This window comes from Folsomia candida, unplaced genomic scaffold (genome assembly GCF_002217175.1).
Source record: "Folsomia candida strain VU population unplaced genomic scaffold, ASM221717v1 Fcan01_Sc012, whole genome shotgun sequence".
In the NCBI taxonomy this organism is placed as follows: domain Eukaryota; kingdom Metazoa; phylum Arthropoda; class Collembola; order Entomobryomorpha; family Isotomidae; genus Folsomia; species Folsomia candida.
Window position 1 is genome coordinate 2,413,212 of NW_019091204.1, and position 19,238 is coordinate 2,432,449.

The 19,238-nt window shown below is 35.9% G+C and overlaps 1 protein-coding gene across 5 annotated transcripts; it reads right to left on the reverse strand.

The window, feature by feature from the left end:
- Window positions 1–5,622: 5,622 nt before the first annotated feature.
- On the reverse strand, window positions 5,623–10,513 carry LOC110855197 (glutamate-gated chloride channel). Of its 5 annotated transcripts, none has more exons than XM_035856068.1 (9): window positions 10,425–10,513; window positions 10,259–10,339; window positions 9,845–9,954; window positions 9,712–9,782; window positions 9,108–9,174; window positions 8,053–8,215; window positions 7,677–7,759; window positions 7,264–7,398; window positions 5,623–6,985 (listed from the first exon to the last, which is right to left on the reverse strand). In XM_035856068.1, exons 3-9 carry the CDS (start codon window positions 9,864–9,866, stop codon window positions 6,492–6,494), a joined length of 1,035 nt encoding a protein of 344 aa, XP_035711961.1. In that variant the 5' UTR covers window positions 9,867–9,954; window positions 10,259–10,339; window positions 10,425–10,513; the 3' UTR covers window positions 5,623–6,491. The 5 variants fall into 5 exon arrangements, with proteins under 5 accessions (XP_035711961.1, XP_035711962.1, XP_035711964.1 ...); XM_035856069.1 differs by having other exon boundaries at window positions 10,420–10,475; XM_035856071.1 differs by lacking the exon at window positions 10,425–10,513 and having other exon boundaries at window positions 5,623–5,902; window positions 6,474–6,985; window positions 10,259–10,401.
- Window positions 10,514–19,238: the final 8,725 nt, after the last annotated feature.

The window sequence follows — 19,238 nt, forward strand, 5'->3', positions numbered from 1 at the left end:
CAAATAGTTTCCAGCCAGCGCTATCTCCTCGAGAGTCATTCGGGCTGAGGTTACGACGCGTCCCAAATATTGGACGTGTTTCTAAAAAAATAGAAAATATTTGACAAAACTTGTTAGTTTTCTGAGCTTATGTATGTACGTAGGTTAAAATGTGTTTAAAATTTAATTCAAGACTGATCTATTCATCAGTGTCAAAGGTACTGAATTATAGTCAACTACTTTCTCATAGAGAATTTAATACCGTCCCGGAGTATGATTATAATATACAGCAATAATTATTAATTTCATTTTCCTTTTGTTGATATACAATCATTAGGAGTTATAATTAAACCTTTGGTAAATGTCACAAAGTAATAAGGATAGGATAGGATAGGATGGTTTTATTCAAACAAGATCGATATGGCGTTAGCCTTTACAATCATACATCATTTAAATCTTATAGAAATCATACAATTTCATACATACATACATAATCTTATCATAAATAAATTAAATTAGTCTGTCAGCCAAAGTATGTACACTGTTGTGGGCATTATCCACAAGTAGCACACGGCATCCCGATACAGGCAGTGTACACACCATGTCTGAAGACATAAATTATAATAATAATAATAATATGCATGCATATCTATGCAGGTATGAGTGAAACAAAACCCAAAATAAGTTGGGGAAAAATTTCACTCGTACCTGCACCTACCCAAGCATGTAAATGACTGGCCAAGATTCATAGGCGATTAAGGGAGGGCTGTGGTCATCACCAAGTGAGGAATGTGGTGACGTGACACCGGAAGCAGACGGCTCTGGTTGTTGGGCGGGGACTGTCCACGGACCACGCACCATACACGTGTCCCCCATGGAAGTCAACCAGTGACCGGGGCCGAGAGACGTCCCCACTTGCCCCTATCCCCATCACAGCAGAACCAGGTCATGGGACCCCCGTAGGCCCGATTCCGCTGCCCACCGTGATGCACGACCCCAGCCCCCACTCTTCAAAACAACCACCCCCTTACCCCCACCACCCCGATCCGCCAATCAAATACATACCTGGGGGAGTCCTCCTTGGGCGTCACGAGACATAGCGTCCGTCGTCCCCAATCTTCGCCTGATGGCTCAGCTTGTCGTTGCTGGGACGGTGGGCGGCTGTAGGGGGTGTAACCAGTGGAGCAGATGGTGGGTTTGAGTGGACTAGGTTCACAGGGCTCGCTGGTACACACTTTAATTCTCTATTATTATTATTATTAGTCAACTACTTAAACCTGGCGTAAAGACGTGCATAACATTTGGAATTTCTGCTCAGGTATAACAGGAAATTTATAGTCCTATCCTTTGGATCCCTCCAAATATGAAACTCTGCAGACGGGACAATTCGCAAGGTTGGAGACATGCTCGGCACAGATATTGTGGCGGTTTTTGCACTGATGGATCCTTCCAGGAAATATCTCCAAACAGATGGGACATTTAAGTAATTCGCCCAAATCAAGGATTCCGCCGCTGGCCATGTCTGGCAGAAAAATTTGCGAATTTGAAATTTTATGGAGGGTGTGTAAAGATGTTTTCATTTTATAAATTTTTCAGCACTAAAAAATAACAATTATACAAAATTGACGCACAAATTTTAAAAATATTTGAATCTAAATTTTATTAATTTTAAGTCGCAAATAGTAAAGTTGCTAAAAAACTTACGATCTAATTTTATTCTTAAGATTCTAGTTCTATTAATTAATGCGTTCCAAGAATTGTGCACAAGTTTTACATGCCCAAAATGTTCTGGATTCTCAATTTATTTTTAATATCCCAAAAGCAACTTCAGGTTTGTAAATAATTTATTCAAAATTCCGCACCTGATTTGACACTTGTTGCTCTGTCAAAAAATTACTTGGCTTAATACATGCATACGTGTCCCTCCTCGTGTTCCTGGAAAAGAAACCGAAATCTTCCGACAGAATCTGTAAACAAATCTCTCATTTGCTTTCTGGCTCCTCACGCTATGCAAATTATTGATCGGGTGTGAGGTCTGTGCGTCAAGAATGTCGTATTTTGAGTGCCTTGATCATGTCGCAATGAATCAGTTTTCTGAATGTGTAGTGTGTCATAATCATAATCTTCATACGTTTATAAAGTAGATATTGTCACCGCCGGAGGTACTATAAGGCAGGGTTCGCTACCCCGGGTTTTTGTGGGTTGGGGCTTTTGTGGGTTTTTGGGGTATCAAAACCCGGAAAAACCCCAATGCTTAATGGGGTTTTTGTGGGTTTTTGTGGGGTTTTTGTAAGATTTTGGGGCGGATTGAAACAAACTTCTTTAAAATACATATTAGACTAAAACTAATTCAATATTCGGATTCAGCATGAAATTTTATGAATTTTCATATGTGACTTGAGTTTCCAAGTATCATTAACAAATGAATCAAGTTTTCTATTTGGTTTACATGTTAAAGATAAACTTTTGTCTTGAAACGTCAAGTCACATATGAAAATTCATAAAATTTCATGCTGACTCCGAATATTGAATTCGTTTTAGTCTAATATGTATTTTGAAGAAGTTTGTTTCAATCCGCCCCAAAATCTTACAAAAGCTTACAAAAACCCCAAAAACCCACAAAAGCCCAAATACCCCAAAAACCCCAAAAACCCCGGAAAAACCCCTGGGTCTGGGTTTTTCTAGAAAAACCTTTGGGTTTTCCGAACCCTGCTATAAGGCTCTACCGTGTTGGTGATAATTTTTCAACAGATATTAAGAATTTGTACCCAGTTTCGGTAACATTTTTGTTACCATATCTTTGATAATCGGGACAGGGCGGGATTTAGTCTCTTTACTTTTGCTACCATACATACATATTTATTACTAGTGTTCATCCGAACAAATGTGGCCTTCGCCGACTAAAAGGTTACCTGACAACTTCCTGATTTTTGACACTGATACAAATTTCTGTAATTTATAAAATTAGATTACAAATTAGACGAGATTGACGTCGGTACAGCCATGTTGTTTAGCTTTTCATTTTTACACATTTGCAACCTGTGCGTCCCAAAACTTTTCTGATTTTCATATTTCATCGCCGAAAATTTCCGTTTAAATCGGCGGCGTGGATGATATTGTCAATTACAACTGTAGCAAATTGTTCCTGAAGGTGAAGAAGTGCAATTAAAATATTCACTTCATTTAGAGGTCACGTCTGATAATATTTATGTTGACGGATGATACAAGCAGAATAGGCGAGGAATTAATGACTTCTGCGAAGGAAGGGCATCAAAAGTATCATATTTATTTTATACAAGGTTACATTATCTGGATTATTGCAGCAGTTTCGGTTGTAGTATTTTAAAACTTTACGCATATGCATCATGAATTTAGTTTTGAATTGTATTGAAGTATTGATATATTGAAGTATTGAATAAAATATGTATTTATGTAGAAATAAAGCTGCTGGTGAAGAAAAATTTAATATGCGCTTATCTATTACGCGTAAATCTATAATTTAAAACGTTGAGGCGCCATCATTGTTTTGCCTAGGGCGCCACATTATCTCTAGAACGGGCCCTGGAACTGATTACCCTTTCATATTCCAATACATTAAAGATCCAGTACTCAAACATTTTTCCAACTCGTCTTGACAGAAACCTAAACTAATTCCTGCGTTCACCAAACTTCTAACTTTCTCCATCCGCTCGTTTCTCCAAAGTGGGTTTAAAATTTGATAATCTACCCACGGTAAAGTTTTATGTATCCGAGCAAAATAATCTTCGCTATCATTCCATTCGAATTCTTTCAATGTTACATCCCCATCCAGGTGGTCAACTCCCTCTCTCCGAAATAATCTAAATTTACCCCCAAGTGGGAGCGGCAGTAGGAGATTATTCACAGTCTGGCAGGGCTGGATATTTTTGTGCAACAAACTTTCAAAAAGAAGTGGAACAATCCCTTCAAAAGACTCGAAATCATTAAATTCTTGAGAGTATTTTACGCTTTTCTTGAAAATACGTAACCTTTCCAAACGCGGAAACTGAATAGCGTAACTGAGGGGCCCTTGTTCCGATTTGGAACCGATTTTTTTTACGTTTTTCTGTTTCTTTTATGTATATAGTTATATTATGTTTGTGTCATGGTTTTTAAACCAGTTTTGTTAAACTGATATCCATTTACACACGAATAAAAGTTGAAATGAAAATGAAAATGACTTGGTTTCGAAAACGATCCGGTTTTTAAGAAAATTTACCACCGTCAAATTTCTTACTTTTGGCAGTATCGGGATAAAAATTGAACATGGCAAAAGATTCGTTCCGAACAGGTGAAGCTTTTCCAAATAGGGTGAAAATTTTCGGATCAATTCCTCAAAAACGGGGACAGATTCAGCGCAAATTGATTTCAGTCGGTAGCTCGCCACACGAATTTGATTGGCGTTAAATTATCAATTTGGCGTAGTAGAACCTTCCCCGACGATCCAATTTTTACCGAATTTTCTTTGTTTCTGTATTTTTTGTTCCGAGATAGGTGCACTATGATTCGAGACTGATCTATTGAAATTTTGTGAAATTTAATATTTTTTGGACAGGGGCGCGTCTCATATATTTCAAATGTTTAAGAAAGACCATCACCTATTGCGTGATAGTACCTGGGATTACAAAAATGTAAAAATTAATAAAAATCAATTTTTGGCGATGAATTTTGTGCGACGTGTTTAGATACGGCTCCTAATGAGAGTTTCGAGTTGGTTGTCACCATTTCGTGTGTGTTTGCAGTGCAAAATTTGCACTCATCTGCTATAAATTTTTTACCATGCTGAAAAAACTACATATATGCATGGAATGCTTGTTTTTTAGTTGATAAAACCTACACTGCATTTGGACACAGAAGGTGGGATTTTGAAAAATGTTTTTACGGCGTTAAAATCGACGTGGATGTGGGTATAATATCAAATACTTCCTTTTTACTATAGTTAGCTGTTTTTAAAATTAGCAGATCAGTGCACTTAGCTCTTCCTAAAACTAGCTGTTGGTCCCCTTAACTAACCATATTTAAAATGAATGCAGTACAATAGCGTAAATGACCCCTTCTCAAGAATTAAACCCTCAGACCACCCTACCTAACGACGAAGTTAAACTTATTCAAAATATTCGATTGCGTTTGGAATTCGCTCATATGGACTCGGCGGAGAAAATATTTTATGCTGCGGATCCGAACACCAAGTATTGACGTATACAAATTTGTTGCAATTTATTCGTCCAATAAAAAGTTATATGAGTGCAAAATTTGGGAAAGGAAAATGATCAGAAACTTATGGACTACGGTTTAGTAAAAAGAAGTTTGCTCAGGGTCCATTTCGCTTCATGGATTATGACATCTCTCGAACACGGCTTGACAGAATTGAATGAAATTTGCAGAATTATGAATAAGGGTGTTAAGGATTTAAGTTCATATCGTTAAGTTCCCAGTTATAACAAATTAGTAAGTTGTGACGTTATATATCAAAAAGGGACATCAAAAAAGTTTGCTAACCCTCTGAATTTCATTAACTATTTCGGTAATTTTCGGAAATATTGTTTTATCCTTTCAATCCAGACGTCAAGTTGTCACAGGTGAGTGAGCAAATAAAATAAACAAAACAAAACAACCTGTTTTTTCTAATTTTGAACATGTCTCTCGCCTGTGCAAGTTAAAATTAATTTTTATTGGTTCTTAATTACTTATTCAAACAAATCACAACATACTATAAATTGGGGAAGTAATGTAGGGCGTTCGCGATTTTTTGGCGACGGACTGCACTACAACATTGTAGGGATAAGTTCTAAAAGAAATCGAAGAATTGGCTCTCGTAACTCGTCGGATTTAGCTAGCCGGATTGATATCTGCCGGGAGTCCCGATTCCCGGGATTCAAAATATGGTCCGGGATTGGATTCCTTACTATTTATAACTTAACCTTTTAAAACGTATATATGTAACGACGGTGCCATGGCGTTACTGCGGTAAATTTATTGTGATCACTGGGTCATACTTCGGGAGTAAGTTGCTAAGGAGAAAACCTAGGCGCGTAAAGGGATGTCTCGAAATAGATGCTTACTGCGGGAAGGGTTTTTCGAGTATTTTGAAATTAATTTTTGAAGATTTAAATTAACAACAAATAAATTTTGTATGCAAATGGAATCAAGTTAGCAAGTTGGGACAAGGTCACACGGTGTCACACACTGTGTGTGTATGTAATTAGCGTATGATATAAAATTTTCATGAATTATGAAGAACAAAAAAATATTTTTTTGAAGAGGTCTATTGACCTCTTCCCGCAGTGAAGAAAAAATCTGGCTGGAGGCCAATAGACCTCCTCCCGCACCGAATTTCAGGAGGTCTTTTGACCTCGTCACGCAGAATGCCACAAAATTTTAGGAGGCTAAAAGACCTCCTCCCGCAGCAATGCAAAGTTTCCAAGGAGGCCAAAAAGCCTCCATACGTTTTAAAAGGTTAACTATGTATGTTTAACCAATTTGACCCCTTCTTTCTACTCTGTCTCATCCCCATCTTGCTCCTTTGCCTTTGCCAAGTAAGCTCCAAAATATATACAGACACAGGCTAAAAATCCAATCGGATAGATAATTCTCGTCACAAAGTCGATCCTACGACTGCACACGTGCCTATCTTGCGACCCGTTAAGATCGTCGCATCCCTTCCCACAGTCGCGTGAAATAAGCACAAACTCCAGGATTCCCAGGAGGATAAATCCAGTACAGAAAGTGTCCCACATGTCCAGAGCGGTTGTATAGGAAATAATGGCCGAAGGTCTGGCTGGTCCAGTTAGGATGGACCACTTACAATAAAAACTGGCCCCGCCGAGTAGTAAGGCACGTGCCACGATCAATCCACTGTTTGACGGTGTTATCCAAGTCGAGACCCAAATTAGTAGGATGGACGTTATCATGGGGATAAAAAGTTTAGATAGATATCGGTTGAGTTCTCGAGCGAAGAGGAGATCCACCCTGAGACAGCTGTAGGTTCCTGGAAAAAGATGAAATTTCTAATTACTCGAGGTATTCAAGTATCACGCGTAGTTAGAAAAAAAACTAAGTTCGCAACTTAGCAAAAATTTTCTTAAAAAGTTACTACAAACCAAAAATGATAGTTGCTCATCTCCAAACCATAATTCGTTCGATCATCCGACCGTTCGCAGAATATTTTCAAAGTTTCATTCGGATACGAACATGCTTAGTCGTGAACAGCCTTACTATATCTGGTGCAAATTAATTATAGTTTTATGGGATTCATAAATTAATTACCCGTGTTAGTTCTTGAGTCGCAATAGTCTGTTGTAAACTGTTGCAAGGCAAAAGAAGGTAAGTGTAGATCGGATGCGAGTTGGACTGGATCTACTGCTTTCCACTTGAAAATTATGTCATCCGTGGTGAAGCCATCTATAAAATTGGAATGAAAAATATTGATATCTGCCGCCATCTAGCCTCAGCAACCATGCACGGCAAGAAATGCCCGTCGGTAGTTCAGTACGGACGTATCAAAACTCGCAATGCGAGCGGTCCCCACTTAAATTGAGTACAATCATACTTGTACGAAGCAAATGCGTACTTTGAGCAAGTGTGTTTTTACCTAATTTAAGTGGGGACCGCTCGCAATGCGATTTTTGATACGTCCGTGCTGAAATACCGACGGGCGTTTTTGCCGTGTGCCAACTTACAACTCGCCATCCGCATACAACACGTCTGTTTGTCAAAAGGATACAAAACGAAGATCATGGGGCACGACCATTTCACAGTAATTCTACAAATTAAGGTATCCCAGGCAATTATTTAGAAGCACATAAAAATACACTCTTAGAAGTTTGCTATAGTCAAGTGGGTATCGATTTCGCGGTATTGAATTTTTACCATGTGGTATCAAAATTTTACGATTTGATAAATATCGTTACTGCTATGGTATAACTTTAATACAGGGTTAATACCATACGGTGTTCTTTATCAATATCGTTTTGGAAGAGTCTTATATGTATACTGTTTGGTATTGATTTAATACCTGATTTCTAAGAGGGTACAATATTATATTATTAAGGGTACCTGGAACTGTGTAAAACTTCACCGTTCGGAAACACCCGGTAATATTCGTTCGGCGTTATACCGGCGTGTATCGAGTATTCCAACTCGTTTGAGAAGAAGAGGTCCGGCTTCCACAATGTTTTTCCAAGCGTGGTCGCTGGAAGGGTTATGTAACGGTGGGCATCTGAATAAATAAACATTATAAATTGTTAACAACATTATGATCAGATTTAATTTATGCTTATAAAGGATAACATTGATCATAACTAATCAGGTATTTACTCAATATCAAGTGGCATTCATATATGACTCTACCCAAATGGTATTGATAAAGAATATCGCATGGTATTAAGTCGGTATTAAAATTATACGCTCAAAACAAAATCGTACCCAAATCGATTCCGGGCGGTGTCAATATGTGACTTAACCGCATTGGAATTGAATCAACTCCGCCGGGGATATAATATCTTCACGCAGCGGAGTCATTTATTACAATAAGGTAAAAATATCTTCACCAGCTGTGCCAGGATTATTTCCGCGCTTGTTACGTTCATTAACACCAAAGCACGGTTACAATGTTTTGTGGATTTTTGCTAAGAGTGTACCATAACAGCAAAGATTTTTACCGAATGATATAATTTTAATATTAAATGGAAGAAGGGTCAATACCATGAAATCAATACCCGCGTGATTATTCCAGACTTCTAAGAGTGAACTGAACGGTGCATATATTTACAACTGGTATTAATCCAATTATTTATTTCGAAAACTGGGCATGATTTAGCCTCTCGCCGAAAAAGGTAATACCCCTGTCCGGGACAATCTTTCCAAAAAATATTTAGTTCTGCAGTCATAGAAATCAGGTATTAAATCAATACCAAACGGTATTCATTTATGACTACTAAAATGGTATTGAAAAAAATACCGTGCGATATTAAATCGGTATTAAAGTTATACCATAGCAGTAATGATTTTAACCAAATGGTATAATGTTAATACCAAATGATAAAAAATTCAATACCGCGAAATCAATACCCGCGTGATTATAACAGACTTCTAACAGTGTGTGTATCTACCTGTTGATTCGAATTTAAGTCCCTCATCCAACCACTGCATTCTAAAAGTGAGCTGTGTCTTGTAAACCTTTAAAAGAGGCAAATCAATAGATATTTATAAAAATATTTAATTGAACCGGAATTAATTTGAGTGTTGCCTATTTTCCACCTGAAAGACTTGTTCCCAGTGGGAAATAGGAAAAAGTGGGAAAATGGAAAGAAAAGTGCCGCGTATGTCGCATGGGAACTAACGTTTTTCTCATTTCCTACTGGTTTTGTGGGTGGGAAAAAGTCAGTGTTTCGTTTCTTGCGGTTTTTTTCTTGCACTGTAAAGCAAGAAGCTGCAAGAAATGCAAGGCGAAAAAAACCGGAAAAAGTGCAAGAAACGCGACGCCATCTAGCGACGTGCCCTATGAACTATAGCGGCGGGAGGGAGTTTCTTGCAACTTACATTTCTTGCGGGTAAAAATGACTGCAAGAAACCACTTTCTTGCGGTTATTTCTTGCAGGTGGTTACTTGCACCCGAAACACTGGAAAAAGTGTCTTTTCCCACCGTCCGGTAAAATGTGGTTTATACCACTTGCAACACTGAATTGAACCGATAACCAAACATATTTTTCTCACCATTTTTACTTCCTCCAATTCTGGAATTGATCTGATATAAAAATTAACGCTGACCACGGTGGGAGATGATCCTTAAATTAAATAATACTTAATTATGTTACAAATATTATCAATTAATAATTATAATCGCTACCATTTTCGCCGCTGGGTCGCATATTGCCGTTATAACTTTGCAGTATTTTTTCAATGATGACGTTATCCTTGACGGAATATGTGGTCGTGGAAGTTTGAGTTGCAAGTGAACTAAATTAAGTCAAAATTTAAAATTGTGACATAAATACAGAAAAGGTATTCACTTCGCAAGTTTGCATCGCAACATATTTATATCAAATTAGCAAATTGTTGCAAACTTTTTTGCTCATAAAAACAAGCTCTTGAAAATGTTTCAAGAGTTCCGATTTTCAACTAAAAATTTTGCGAATTTGCCAACTTTTCAATTTTTTTGCGGAAGTTGCAACCTTACGAAATATTTAATTAGGCTTGAATACCGTTATGTTTAGTTAGTGAAAAATATATTATTTAGCATTTATAGCATAATTTTTGTAACCTTGCAAAAAGTAGGATGGATGCAACCTTTATGACGAACGTTTTCGCGAAAGATTTTTGCAAATTTGTGATCTAACAATTTCTATTATGGAAAATATTACACAGTTATTTATTTAAGATGTTGTTTCAACAGTTAGTAATGATTTACTGGACTGATTTTACCTAACCTTGGATTAGATGTGAATATTTGCGCATTCGTTAACTGCGTGTCACTCTCTCGCTCAAAGTTAATTAAGACGAATCAAGTTTGATTACTTGAAGTGGACCGAGATCCTGGAAATGGGACGAATAAACGACAAGTTTATTTTTGGATGCTGCACCTCCTTGTGTTACATATGTCTCATTCTCTGTTTTTGATTAAAATGACGCTTATTTCAATCTTTGTCACAGTACGTACTTGGTAAAGAAAACAACAATTTGTTTTTCAGCGTTAATAAGATTACTTGGCAAGACAAGGAGAGAAATGCGTTGCAAAGAACTGGATCAGTGTTTTGTTGTTGGGTTGGGTTTGTGCAAGTTTGCAAATATATTTATTTGCAAAACTGGCGCTGAGCCAGTTTTTGCGCTACAAGGCAAAATGTGCGAGTTTTTGCGAATTTTGAAGAATTTGATTGTTTCAACAAAATCGTCAAAATTAGGTCAAATCTCGCTGGAAATAATTTAAACGATTATTTTGAACCAGAATTTGGCCACTGTCTCGATTACGGACCCCAATTTTCTTAATGCCTGAATTTTGAAAAATAATCACATTTTCTCTATTAATATTGCCACGATCGAAACATGGTACTTACATAAGTATCGCTATTAACATATTGTTAAATTAGACACGTTACGTACACGTTAAGTATAAGCATAATAAGCTAATTTGGTGTGTATCTAATAAATGCACAATGTTAGAACGAATCCGTTAACCATACTATTTGATTCGGAATTTTGTAAACAAAACGAAATTTGGTTGATAATTCAAAAATTCATTAATAATGCGAAAGGTTGTTAAAAATACGTTCACTTGTTTTTTTTCACGATGCTTGATACATACATAGGCGCAGCCACGGATTTTTTCCAGGGTGGGCACTTTTTTGAAAACATATGTACCTTATGATACATTTAGATATGGTCTAAAATTATTTAGAAAACATGGAATGGTTAAAACAATATGCTGTATTTTCACAGCAGTATTTTGAGAAATGTGTTTACTTTGATAAGGGCCCTTATCAAAAGTTCGCATCGTTAGCAACGTTCACAAAAAACTAAAGTTATCAATTTCGAAGAAAATTTTGACTTGAAAAATTATTTGCGAACCTGCGCATCTCCAGGCTTATTAGTATTTGGCAAAATATTTTTCAATGGGAGAATTTGCAAATCTCCATTAGTTACTCATTTCCCTTTACCCTTAGCCATTTGAAAATTTGTATTTCGTATATTTCAGACGTAAAACTACTTGAGATCAACGAATTTTTCTCGTTTCAAGTTTCGAACAAATTTTCGTCGTTTATGTCGTTTCAAACGACATAAACATCCAGTTTGTTTCAAACAAACAAACGACTCGTTTGTTTGTTTTGCGTTTGTATTGACTTCGTTGCTTCCCAAATTCGTAATTTAGATAAAGGTTACGTTGCGATGCTAACATGCAAACTCGTAATGAATGCCATCAATGAATTTCTCCCGGATTGGGCAATTTCCATATGAAATTTGTCAGTGTTGCCGAGCTTATGTCTTGGAAGGGTACAGATTAAAAAATCCGTTTATCTTGGATTGGTTAAATATTACTTAGTACTGCAATTTAAACTCCTTTCCCGGTTTCTTAATGTGTACCCCCCTCCACCCAAAGTCAGTGCCTTTTGATTGTTGCCGAGCTTTTAAATTAAATAATTATTTTGTTTATGGACGGATTTGGATGAAATTTTCATGGTAGGTCAACATTTGCATGGGTTTGGATGAGGCGTGGAATCCTGACTACACAAAGAAAAAACCCAAAGTGCTTGTCGGTTTTTTAATGAGCACGTCTTAGACACGGAATGGCTTGGATTATGCAAAAATATCATCAGAACGTTCTCTGGGTATTTTTAGCCACAATTTAGTAGTGTTGCCGATGAGTTGTAAATGAGTTGTAGATGAGTTGGCCATAAATTCACTATAACAATTCACCAACTTGTGACATGTTGAAATTTTAAGCCTTTTTGGACACTCCCAGATAAATTTAGGATTAAATAAATGGTATGAATTTCAAATAAATATAAAAATTACAAAATTGACAATTTTTCGGGCAAGCTTGTTTAAAACTCATTTACAACTAATTCATGGCTCATTTGCAACTCGTTTAAGTTTGGCTTCAAACTAAAAGGGTACAATTTTTATATTTATTTGAAATTCGTAACATTTCATTCCAAATTTATCAGGGAGTTCAAAAAGGCTTAAAATTTCAATACAATTTTAATGTATGTCACAAGTTGGTGAATAGTTATAGTAATTTTAAGCCAAGCTCATCCACAACTCATCGGCAACACTACAATTTACATACGTAGTCACATTTCGCTGCGTGACAAGAATGAATATGTTGGGGAAATTTTTAAGCAAACTAATGGGCGTACTCACGTCAAGACATCTTTGCATATCTCACAAATTGAGCATGGCAATATAACTTTTACGAAATTTGAGAGATTTGGAAAACCTTTTGGAAAACCATGGGATGTTTTTACGCAAATTTCGAATGTGGCTTGTTCTTATTCTTTGTTCTTTGCAAAGTTATTTAGGAAACTCATCCTCCGCATCATCATCTAGAGAAATTACAAAAATCCGCGGAAGATAAATGCTATAAAAAGATTTTCTGGATTTGCGAAGTCATAGTTTTCGAATCCCCTCTATATACAAGTTTTTGTCAAGTTTGCTAATTGAGTTGCAATGCGAGATGAGACGTCCTCGTAAATACGCTCAGTGTATAATAATTTTATTACACCTCAAAAAATTGTGGTATAATCATTCATTACGACATTAAAAAACTTGGTTTTAGTGACAAAAACTTGCCCTAGGTTATCAAAATCACACACCCAAAGAAACCTAAAATACTTTCACACTTCGATTTCCTCCTGAACCTGAATGGTATTAATTGATAAACAATTTCATATAACTTAAGCTTTGAAATAGATCTTACTAAGATCTATTTCGGTCTATTTCTATTAAATAGGAATAGTAAGAAAATCTTAGTGAAATTTATTTCTATAAGATCTATCAGATTATCTTACAAATAAAATAGATCTTATAAATTGGCCTAGCCGTAATTTCATGCTGTTCTACAAACAATGACGGAAACATTTGCCAATTTTTTTGCAAATTGTGAAAATTTGAAAAATGTTCTAAACTTGAATTTGTCCTTTTTAATTCGAACGAAATCTAAAAGGTTGGTCATGCTTGATAAATATTTTTTTTATCTTATTGCAACAAAATGGACGGATTTCTTTAAATTACGATTTTGAATGAAAATAAGATTAGATGAGAAGCATGCGCATGTAAAAACACCTTGATTACAACCACTGGACCTACTGGCTGTAATCAAGTGGGCCATTACCCAGGGAGGGAGAAGAGTATCTGAGCTTGGCAGTGGGAAAAAACGAGAAAAACCCACTGCAGCACTGGGAATTGAACCCAGCACCTCCATTTAGCCCACCCAGATCGACGGTAAGCAGGAAGGCATTTTTGCCACCCCGCCTCGTCACCCCTCTCATGACCATAATTGTTTACTGTGTTTATTTTAGCAAGTTACAAAACCTCTGAAGTATCGTCAGTTTTTAACATACTCAAAGATTAAAATTCTATATCTCATTTTTGATTTTATGCTTTTTGGAAAACTGATCAAAAATAAGCCCGGGAGGGACAAACTAACGATATAAGTTTTCAAAATTTCTTGCAGCTTGCAAAAATAAATATATGTACATATATCAAAAAAATTGTTATATATTGAGAAATATGTACATAAAATAGACTTCCCATTTATGGTTTTTTGCTTTCATCAAGAAATTTTTGATTATTGTCGCCCGCTTGCTACAATGGGTAAGTTTTGGAAACCTCTGGTCTGCATAAAACTAATATACATTTTTTTATTTTTCATTGAAAGTTAAAACACGAAAATATTTAAATTCACGAGAGTTTAGACATTTTCGCAATTTACAAGAAAAGTGCAACATGCATGCGCTTGTTTGCATGCTGGCGATTAGCACGAAATTATGGTAATTTACATAGGTAGGCATATAGTTTGTAAAGTTCATTTAGGAAGCCGTTGATTATGTTAAGATCTTATGTACGTATAAAAATGGCACGTTTCCCTACAGCCTCGCCGAAAATGAGATTTCCATGACAGAGTTTAAGTTACATTAAATTAAGAGTAGCAACAGGAAAATAGCGAAAAAGTTCATACTGCACGAGATTGAAAATTTTTTCTGAGTAAATTTATACAAAATTACAATCGAGCAAAAATATTGAAATTTGCCAGGAATTTTCCAGGGTGGGCATTTGCATTGCGTGCCCACCCTGGCATTTTCCAGGGTGGGCAATGCCCACCCTGCCCATGCGGTGGCTGCGCCTATGGATACATATTATGTAAATAATTAGTTTAACTTTTTTGAATAAATTTTAAAGTGTGTTATATAAAAATTAGAGGAAATTTTAATCCAATGCAAAAATTGTAATATCATCTATATTATAATTTCGAAAAGTCCGTCCCGTGAAATTTTCCGTGATATTCCTTCAATCTGATTATTTTAGGTCCACCAATTAGAGCAAGCCTTAGATGTAATGGTTATGGTTATAGTTATGGTTATACTTATGATTATACTTATGGTTATGGTTATAATTTAAAACTTCCTTAGCAACGCCAAAAAATTTCCTTAGCAACATAAAAAAATTTCAACCTCACCCCCACCCAATTCCAACCTCACCCCCACCCAATTCCAACCTCCCTCAACCCCACCCCACACAAATCCACACCCTACTCCCCACCGCCCATCCAAATCCACTTTCGTCAGATTTTTACGAGGCAAAGTAACCCAACTTAACCAAAAACTGAGTCAATCTGATACATACTTGTCTTGTCTAATCTTTTGTGTATCATCATTGTCGCACGGTGCTTACTTTGTCACTCGTAATAAACAGCCTAATTGATGTGCTGACTAGTTTTAGCGATTGGTTATACTGGTTGCATATTTTTGAAAGAATATTAAATTGCGAAGTAACCAAGTGGTGGCGTGTTTCGCATATTAGGTAAATAAGGATATTTTTATGAGATGGTTTAAAACCCAAGTATTGGATGTCCTGGATCGCACATCAGACAAATATTTAATTGCCATGGACAATGCCCATATCACTCAACTTCTTTGAAACCTAAGGTGTCCGAGAAGAAGCAAGTTTGGTATGATTTCTTAATTCTACACCAGCAGTATTGAACCCATTGACAAATATTACAAACGTTAAATTATGGAACTTGTGCAAGATATTGTAAATAAAGCTGGAATGAAGAACGATCTGTATGACGTGGGTCGCGAAAGTGCACGCAGAGGCCACACGGTTCGTCGCTTACCACCTTATGGATGCGAATTAAATGTTGTTGAGTTAGTGATTGTTTCAACCAGTCCTTTTCACGATTAAGTAAAATTGTTAACATAAATTTATAGGTACGTCTGGAAGGTGATTAAATCCGAAGTAAGAAAGCGAAATGCATATCAAAATATCAAAGACATCAAGGCCATTTGTCAGGAGGCATTAAATGGCTTTGGGCAAGATGACATAAAGCCATTTTGGTAACACATAAAACAATAAATACTCTTAATTACTACATTTTTTTATTATCCTATCCTTCTGGACGCTTAAATATTACGTAAGGTTAATGTACATTTTTGAGCTCGCAGCCTGTATTCGCACCGAATACGAATTGCACAGAACTTCTTATTGTGTTACGTAGTACTTGATCCTCCTTTCTTATTGTATTTTATTTAAGATTGTCATTTATTAGTTTAGAGCAGCGTTATTGGGATGAAGATGGATGGTTTGATGAGGCTATGAGACAATCCCCAATTATTGTTATAGTAACTACTTAAACTTAATTTGCAGATAAGTATTTAATTATCTAGAATAGGAAAACGTAACTAAATTTAAGGGTATATTTTTGACAATACTGTTTACTGTTTACTGCTTACTATTTACGATAGTTTATTCAAGTGTCACGAATCATCAGTTACACACTGCTTTTCAGATCAAGACACATTTCATTATGAAACACAATTTTCCATCGATCTGCAAACATAGCACGAAGTGGGTGGAACGGGCTGCAAAAATCAAAATAAAAGAAAATTTAGTGAACAATGCTGAGTCAATGTAAACATTATGCAACTAGGGGTATTCACGTCACCGACGTAAATAGTAGTAAACAGCGGTAAAGATTATAAAATGCTAAACGTTTAGCTGGAGTTAAAAAAATGGTTGCTACATTTTTCGACCGTGATGTGATACTCCCAATGTGGTTGTTGTATGACTGATTTGTATGATTGATTTATTTCTCAACTTTTTTAGGCCGAAGCCCATACAGTTGTAGTTGTACAGTTGAATTTCATGGTTAATAGGTTGCATGTCATTGCTTCAAGTTTTTCGTTACAATGTTACGATATAACAGTAGTACAAGATCTTAAATGTTATAACATTATAAAGTAATATATACAACATCGTAACCGGAGACGTGTGTGTTAATAATAATAAAAGTGCAGTAATTCTCAACAAAGTGTCGTGGTGGTGCGAAGTTGCTCATAATCTTGGTACAAATCACATCTTGCAAAAATGCATAGTCAAGTAGCTTAGGTATCTATAGTGGTAGGCGTTGTCCAGAAGGAGTCAGGTTATACATTCCAGACATGGTGAGGTCAGAATCCCAACATACGAAAATGCAATGTGGTTATTCAAGTATGCAAATATCTGTACCTTCACTTGTACTGAATAGGAAAAAATAGCAATTGCTGTAACAAATTACACACTTTTTAAACCGTTTCGGATTAGAAACGGAAACGAAACGCGTTTCTGTTTCGTTTCCAGTTTCGTTTCCTAAATTTTAGAAACGCCATGTACCGTTTCATTTTCGTTTCGCTTCGGATCAAACATGGAAACGAAACCGAAACGAAACCGAAACGGGAAACGGTTAAAATTCATTATCTCAATCATAACAAAGTCAAGGCGAGCTGCTGGAAACGAACATAGTTATTGTGCATCTCCAGGGAAAGGCGTAGAGAAATTAAAGATGGCGCGAGTTTGGTGATATGCTTCTAAATGTCACTGGAAGCGCCCCAATGCAACCTTGCCTCTTAGAAACTTATGTACTACTCCTGTGCACATGAGATTGGCAAAATTGCAGAAATTTCTCCATTTGTACGGAATTGCTGTAAACTTTTCTAAAGAACTGTTTACTTTAATAAATAAACCGCTGTAAGCGCACGTATAGAAGTAGCTTCGGTGAATACTTTTAGGAGGATTTATGAGTTAATTTTCATTAATCATCAATTTTTGATTTACAAAAAAATCTCACTTCACTCCAGCCATCGATTTTATTTTGTTTCATTTTACCCCAGCCACACCCATGACAGTTTGGACATTTATTTTCTTTAGATTTCATCTATAAATTCAATTTGAGAGAAAATCTCATTTCAGGTGGGAGTTTATTACCGCTGCAAGGGATTGGTACAACCCTAGTTGGAATTTTGTAAGGTTTTATTTGTATAAATTTCAATTTTACTCACAATGCGATGACGCCAGCAGTCTCGCTCCGATTTTGATGAAACTACGTGATTATGTAGATTTACATAAATGATTGAACACGTGTTTCGGGTTTTTTCATAATGCTCAGTTTAAACAAAGTTATGGTGGTATAAGTGAGCGAAACTTGACATTTTTCCCCTAGCAAATGCTTTGACCTTCTCGTTCATTTATCCTCTTTTTTACTCAATTTCGCTTCTCGAAACTTTGACTTTGGGAATATTTTTCCGAAATTTGAATTAAAAATTTAAATACATAAAATAAATGAAAACTGAAATTACAAAAAATAAAGTTATGTAAAATTTACGATATTTTATTTAATACATTATTAAATTTAAACCCTGTGATACAATTTTTGTAAATATTAGAAGCAAAAATATTCTCAACGGTAATAATTTATTAAATAAAATAACGATTATCGTTATTTTTTCATAACTCTATTTTTCTAATTTCAGTTATATATACATACATATATTTTATGTATTTAAATTTTTAATTCGAATTTCAAAAAATATTCTCAAAGTCAAAGTTGCGAGAAGCGAAATTGAGTAAAAAAGGAGGAGAAATGAAAACAAAGGTCAACGCATTTGCCAGGGAAAGGATGTCAATTTTCGCTCACTTATACCACCACAACTTTTTTTAAACTGAGCATTATGAAAAAACCCGAAACACGTGTTCAATCATTTATGTAAATCTACATAATCACGCAGTTTCATCAAAATCGTAGCGAGACCGTTGGCGTCATCGCATTGTAAGTAAAATCAACCGGCAAACATTTAGAAGATGCTCAGTCACAACTGATCATTACATCTAAAAAATTATCCAATCCTAAGGCTCAAATTACAGCTGCAGCAGAGTTGGAGGAAGAAGGTGAAGGTGAAGACGAATGGGAACTTTTGGATATTTAATTTACAAATATGTTATGATGCCCAAGTTTCAGTTGATAAGTTGTTAGTGACACGCATATGTACATATTAAGTAAATTTCCTTAAATTGTTATAAGTAAATAATTTCTATTTTGAAAATGTGTGAATATCTAACATTAATTTGGTCCACCTCTAATTTTCTCTACCTTAGCAACTAACAAAATCGGACGAATTCCCGTAAATTATAATTGTAAAAATCTCATTTTTAGAAATTTCGAACTTGCACAACCCTATATAAAAAAACCTTACTAAGCACAAGACGGTCGAATA